Source organism: Oryza glaberrima, chromosome 3 (genome assembly GCF_000147395.1).
Source record: "Oryza glaberrima chromosome 3, OglaRS2, whole genome shotgun sequence".
Taxonomy (NCBI): domain Eukaryota; kingdom Viridiplantae; phylum Streptophyta; class Magnoliopsida; order Poales; family Poaceae; genus Oryza; species Oryza glaberrima.
Window position 1 is genome coordinate 24434100 of NC_068328.1, and position 6478 is coordinate 24440577.

General features: G+C 49.6%; 1 protein-coding gene across 1 annotated transcript; it reads right to left on the bottom strand.

Annotated features, from left to right (window-relative positions):
* Positions 1 to 1504: 1504 nt before the first annotated feature.
* Positions 1505 to 6166, bottom strand: LOC127768147 (wall-associated receptor kinase 2-like). The gene is made up of 3 exons (XM_052293680.1): positions 5200 to 6166; positions 4586 to 4768; positions 1505 to 2733 (listed from the first exon to the last, which is right to left on the bottom strand). The coding sequence occupies exons 1-3, from the start codon at positions 6164 to 6166 to the stop codon at positions 1505 to 1507; spliced, it is 2379 nt and encodes a 792-aa protein (XP_052149640.1).
* Between the last annotated feature and the right edge of the window lie 312 nt (positions 6167 to 6478).

Consider the following 6478-nt stretch of genomic DNA (forward strand, 5'->3'; position numbering starts at 1 on the left):
CTAAAATTCACAACAAAAATTAATGCATTCCAACCATCACTTTTTTTTTAAAAAAAAAAACAAGAAGCCAAGGACGGCGGCAGCGGCATCCCAATATTGGAGTTGTCCTCGGTAGCATATTTGGCTAGCGTCTTGGGGGAAGAAGTCGAAACAGTGCACCAACATCGACATCGGCGAGGGAGGGCAGTGGCTGGCTACAATGAGATCCACTTGGAGGCCTGCGGCGATGAAGCGGCGAATCCACCGCTCCCACCGTTGTCGCCGTCGATGCACGAAGGAGAGAGGAAGGAGGTTGCGTCAACGCAGTCATCATTTTCGCCGCTGGATCCCGCCCCCGCAAGCCTCACCGTCGCCAGACCTACCACTCGCGCACCAAGCCGTCATAGCCCTAGCTCCACAATTGGGTCTGCCCGCCGCAGAATTTGCTCCACTGCCTAATCCGCCACCCGGGCCCCACTACTACTCCTTCTCATCACCGAGACGGCACTGCCACTCCTCCTCATCGCCGAGATGTCGCCGCTGCCCTTACTGCTCCTCCTTGGAGCCGCCGCCGCGTGGTGGGTATAACGTGCGTGAGAGTAAGAGAGTGAGAGGGAAGGGGGGAGGGGGAGGGAAATAAGTGGAGGAGAGGATAAGGATGTGACTTAGATATATTTTTGTAGGCTGAGACATGATTTCACTTTCACATGCGAACCGCTTAAATCTTCCGCCTGTAATAATTCATACATTTTCATAGGAGGAGGGTCATCCCACCCCTCACTCAGGACAATGCAGGTGGCCATTTAGGGTGAAAATTCAGCTTGTCTGCGTAGTGATATAGGTCTTGCATGTGAAAATCGTTTTTCTAGTAGTGTCCCATAATTGCATCCAGGATGGTATAAAACCAGTTGAACATATTTCTTTTTTAGGGTGGTTGAACATATTTCTATACAGCTATAATGCACTACCTTGTTTGAATTGTTATTATTTTTTGAACCTTTTTAATTTTAACTTTAAATTAAATCTTCCCAAAACTTTTTTTTCCAAAATCTGAATGTTTTGACCATGTCATCACACCTGGCATGACAAAACAATATTTTTACGCCATCCATAATGTGTGTGACAGTTTTACACTGCCACATCAGCTAGACCAACATGATCAAATAACGCTGTCGTGCTAGCTAGATTGGTGCGACAATGTTGTTTCGCCACACCAACCCTGTTGACATGGCCAATCGGTTGAGAGTGTTTATTTTTAAAATAAAAGAATGAAACTGTTCAAAAAATAAATAAAATTCATCTTATTTCTGAGTGAGTTCTGTTTTAAGTTTGCATGGTATAAGAGGAGTGAAACGTGTACGTATAACAGGACTTGTTGGCTTGCGTAGTTTGTTTTTTTTTTTCTTTTGCTTTGTCATTTCTTTAGTACTAGTAGTTTTGTAGTGTAGGTTCAACTATCATATTTACAATCTCATATACACCTTTTTTTACTTTACAGAAGAAGTAAAGGTTTTAGAAGCATCAGCTAGCGTACAAGATCATCAACATCCAGCTGGAGCTTGTCCGTCTCCATGCTCTGGTAATAAGACGTCGTCGTCGTCGTCGTGGTGTCCAGATGCCCATGCCGCCCAACTAATCCTCCTCCATTGAAGCCATCCACCACCTCAACACCTGCGGCCGCCTCCATCATCTCCACCCTCCTCAGCACCTGCAGCCGCTCCGCCACCTCCTTCATCGCTGAACTCTCCTCGCCTCTCGCTCCCATGCACTCCTCGGCGACCCGCGCGAGCTCCCGGACCACGGCGTCGACGCCGTCGCCGTCCATGATGTCGCGGTCCACCACTCTCCAGAGCTCACCCCGGCTGGAGGCCGCGAGGAACGTGGACGACAGCGACCGCTTCTCGCCGGAGCCTCCGCCGCCGCCGCCGTCGTCTTCGTACACCGCCTTCTTGCGGGTGATGAGCTCCGCGAGGACGACGCCGAAGCTGTACACGTCGCTCTTGTCGGTGAGGTGGCGGCTGACGAAGCTCTCCGGGTCGAGGTAGCCCAGGGTGCCCTGCACGTACTCGATGAACGACTCGCCCTCGCCCATGGCGGACCTCAGCGCCGACGCGCCGAAGTCGGCGACCTTGGCGTCGAGCGCGCCGTCGAGCAGGATGTTGAGCGACTTGACGTCGCCGTGGAGGATCGCGCGCGACGCCGACGAGTGCAGGTACGCCAGCGCCTCCGCGGACTGCGCCGCGATCTTCAGCCGGAGGCCCAGCGACACCGGCCGGCGCCGCGCCGCCGTCCCGCCGTGGAGGAGGTCGAACAGGGTGCCGTTGGGGACGAACTCGTACACCAGCATCGGGACGTGCACCTCCAGGCAGCAGCCGAGCAGCCGCACGACGTGGCGGTGGTTGATCTGCGACAGCACGATGATCTCGTTGACGAACTCCCCCTTGCAGCCGCCGCCGTCGCCGTCGCCGTCGACCGCCGCCTTGGACCTCTTGATGGCGACCTCCCGGTAGACCGTGCCGTGGCCGCCGCGGCCGAGGACGCGGGCGTCGCTGAAGTTGTCGGTGGCTTTCTTGAGCTCGTCGACGGTGAGCACGCGCACCGTGTCGACCTGCCTCGACACCATCTCGTCGTACAGCCTCAGGCCTCCGTTTCGCCTGAAGTACTCCTGCTTCTCGATGGTGTGCTTCCTTCTCTGCAGTTGGATTACTAGCATGCATGACAGAGCCATGACGAAGATGGAACACGCACTCAGCCCTGAAAAAAAATAATTAGCAGTATTCAGTTACAAAGATGGATGATTAATTATGTTGTGTTAACTTGTGAGAATTATTGCAACTTCTGAGAATTATTGCAAATAGGGAAAAAGAGAAGGGATCATTAAAAAGCTGTCACAAGTTTATTTACTTGTTTATGGCGTACTCTCCATTTTTAAGGGGGGATTTTAATCTAAAAATAACAAATTACGTATTTTTGCTTATGAGAGTGTCTATTTATCAGTTGATTGATGTATAATCAATTATCAGTCACTTTTTTCAATCATTGGTGTATGTTCTTTGTTTTGTTCACACCTATGTTCTCTCTTTCCATTAATCTTTTTTTTAAAAAAGAAATGTACCTTAAAGTTAAATATTTGTAATGCATAAAACGCATACCAACAATTTTATATTTCAATGTGCTTTCACTGATATTGACTAATAGGTCACGTTTGGCACAACTCTATCTAGGATTACATTATAACAGTTGAATAAATTATCCGTTTCTATTTTAAATAAAATATACAATTTTAAACCGCTCGATTTAATCTACAAACTTTAAATCCAGTAAATATATGGGATATAGAGTTATATTTACAAGAATCAATCATTGGTCAATTTAATAGTAAAGACGTTTAAAAATCAACATATAGAACTTATTAGCCCATACCTTTAAGTGGTGAATCTACCACTCCACCCTCACCAACTACCAACTTTTTTAAAGGAGAAAAATAAAGAGATTGTGAGACCAAAAGGCCCATTTAACAGGTGTATGTAAGTAATAAAAGAATACGTTGATGACATACGCTCTTTTCTAAACACTCCTTGGTATTATGCTATAGATGGCCAAAAGGTCCGGGGCCCGACGGCCCGGCCCATGGCACGGCATTTTGGCTCGGCCCAAGCACGGCACGGCCCGACGGAGGTCGGGCCCGTGCTGGCCCGGCTCGACCACCGGGCCGTGTCTAGGCCTCTCTCCCGGCACGTTGAGCTGGCCCGGCCCGGCACGGCACGATAGGCCGACAGCTAGGCCCGATACACAAAAAAAATAGAAGAGTAAAAATAGACATATTATATGCTATGGACGAAAGAATAGGGATGTAAAATAGACTTATTTTATCTATACATATGTTAGCCCAAAGAGGAGGGATGGAAAATAGACTTATTTTTTCTATACATATGTCAGCCAAAAAGGAGGGACGGAAAATTGACTTATTTTAGCTACACATATGTAACAGCCAAAAGGAGGGAGGAAAAATAGACTTATTTTTAAAAAGGCCCGATGGGCCACCCATGCCTTCGGGCCAGCACGGCACGGCCCGACAGTTGGTGGGCCGTGCCTGGGCGGGAGGTGCAGCCCATGGGCCGGGCCGGCCTGGCACGAAGTGTCGATCGGGCCATGCCAGCCCGATGGCTGGTGGGCCGTGCCTAGCCGTGCCTGGGCCGGGCTGTGCCGGGCGGCCCTTTTGGCCATTTATATATATATATATATATTATGCTAGTCTCAAGAAACAATCATAAATAATTAGATCAGTGGATCTCCTTGTCACATCTCCATTTTTTTACTTTTATTTACTGGATCAAATTTTGAGATGTCACACAACTTATCTTGATAAAGCTTATATGGGATGGACGGATTCAAAACACTCTAAATACTACTCATACTTGTCTAGTAGCACTTCTTTATTACATTTCAAGGTTGACAAGATGCAACTCTGACGTCTAAATTCCATCATACATCATCCATTCCTTAAAAAAAAATAGAAGTAATATTGTTGTAAAAGAAATTAATAATTGCTCAAATCCGTTTTACACATTCAACCCATTTATTAATTTGGAGATAGTAGTCTTACCTATGATCACTTTGGCAGCCATGGGGAGCACTTGTTGGCATCCAAAATTCGTGCCATCTGGTTTTGTTCCTGCCTTGCATTTGCAACGGTAGCTTCCTGGTGTATTGATGCAGATACCGTGCTTGCATGGGTATACATCCTCGTATTGGCGACCCTGTCTTCGCAGCGCGCATTCGTCTATATCTAAATTTATGAGTAGATAGTAGTAGGGAGAGATGAGTGTGCACGTGTATATAAACGATAGCATCAGATGTTAAAAAAAGATAAAAAGATAATAGAGTTATAGACCATTTCCAGTGGCGTTCCTACATGTATCTAACTGTTGTCTCTGAACACTGGATAGCTTGACTATTTCTAAGTGTTTTTAGGTCACATCAGTTATTATATTACTCATAAATTACTCCGTCTGTCCCAAAAAACAATCTAGGTGGGGATGTGACACCACCTAAGACAAATGTCTGTCTTAGGTGGTGTCACATCCCCACCTAGATTTTTTATTTTGGGGACGAAGGAAGTAGATTATAAGCATATCAAGGATCTCTATTCTCTTCTCTGGTAATTTTATTCTGGGTTAGCCACTGACCATTTGTACTCATCGGTAAAAAGAATCGTACCTTGACAGCCGTTGTCAAGATAAGGGTTGCCTTCGTAGCCTTGGTTGCAGCTGCACGAGTAACCCATGCCGTTGCTCGAGTTGACGCAGTGGCTGTTGCCGCTCACGCACGCGTACTTCCGCCGCGCCTTCTCCTCCGCCGTCGCCGGGCACCAGCCGTCCCTGGCGGCCCAATCGAGGACGACGGGGATGTCGCTGGGCTTGGTCTCGTTGACGAACCCAAGGACGCGGGCGAGGTGGCGCCGCCGGAAGCTGTACCACCCAACCTCCGCGATAAGGGCGTAGAAGCACGGGTTGAAGCGCCAACCGCTGTTCGTCCAGTTGCTCGGGAACGTCCCGCCGACGTAGGCGAGGTCCGCCGAGATGGGCGCCTGGCAGCACCCCGTCCCGGCGCAGGGCGCGCCGTCGGCGTCCGTGCTGTTGAGGCTGGCGCAGTAGGTGTAGCAGCCGGTGGCGTACTCGTCGCCGTCGCCGGAGCCGGAGCGGCCCGCGTGGGCGCCGCCGACCAGCAGGCCAAGAGCTCTGCACCCGATCACCGTGAGCTGGTTGCGCGACGGCGAGACGCGGAGCTGCGTGCCGCCGACGAAGATGCCGCCCGGGAGGCTGGCGTACGAGCTGTTGCTCGACGTGTAGCAGACGTAGCTGAGGAAGCCGGTGAGGCGGATCTCGCCGCGCTCCAGCGTGATGTCGAGGACCTCGGCCTGCATGCCAGGGTCGCCCAGCTTCGGGACCGGTGGCCTCACGGCGTCGTCGCAGGTGATGTTGAAGTACGGGTTGAGGCCGACGGCGGCGCAGCGGTCGCCGACGCCGAACGGGTAGGGGATGGAGACGTCGCCGCACTTGTCGGGGCACCCAGGCAGCGACATGGCGCGTCCGGCCGCCGCCGCCGACGAGACGCCGGACGACGACGATACTGCAGTCAGGTAGAAGATGAACAGGAGAAATCGAGTCGATGGTGCTTCTTGCATAATTGCTGAAGGTTAATTGCCTGGTTAGCAGTGAGACAGTGCTTATCTTTCTACAATCTCTGGTTTACAGTTTACTGCTTATAATCTGGGACTTAGGTTTAGTCCCGTTTGTATGATTAGGCTGCCAATATATAGTAGAATGAAATATGTAGAGCTGTAAAAATGTAAGTCAACTACATTGCAGAGAAGTTTTGAGAAAGTATAAAAATTAATCATCGTACAATTGTTTCTAAAGAAAACTATCAGGTAGAGCTCTACTGATACAGCTAATAAAATGGGGCGGTTAAAATTGTGCGGGTCAAGTTACAAGAG

Excerpts from the sequence above, each read along its gene's own strand:
- LOC127768147 (XM_052293680.1), bottom strand. The coding sequence starts at position 6,166 with ATGCAAGAAGCACCATCGACTCGATTTCTCCTGTTCATCTTCTACCTG. Across the intron at positions 4,769-5,199 it reads TCTTGACAACGGCTGTCAAG|ATATAGACGAATGCGCGCTG; the intron begins GTACGATTCTTT and ends TCATAAATTTAG. Across the intron at positions 2,734-4,585 it reads GGCTGCCAAAGTGATCATAG|GGCTGAGTGCGTGTTCCATC; the intron begins GTAAGACTACTA and ends ATTTTTTTTCAG.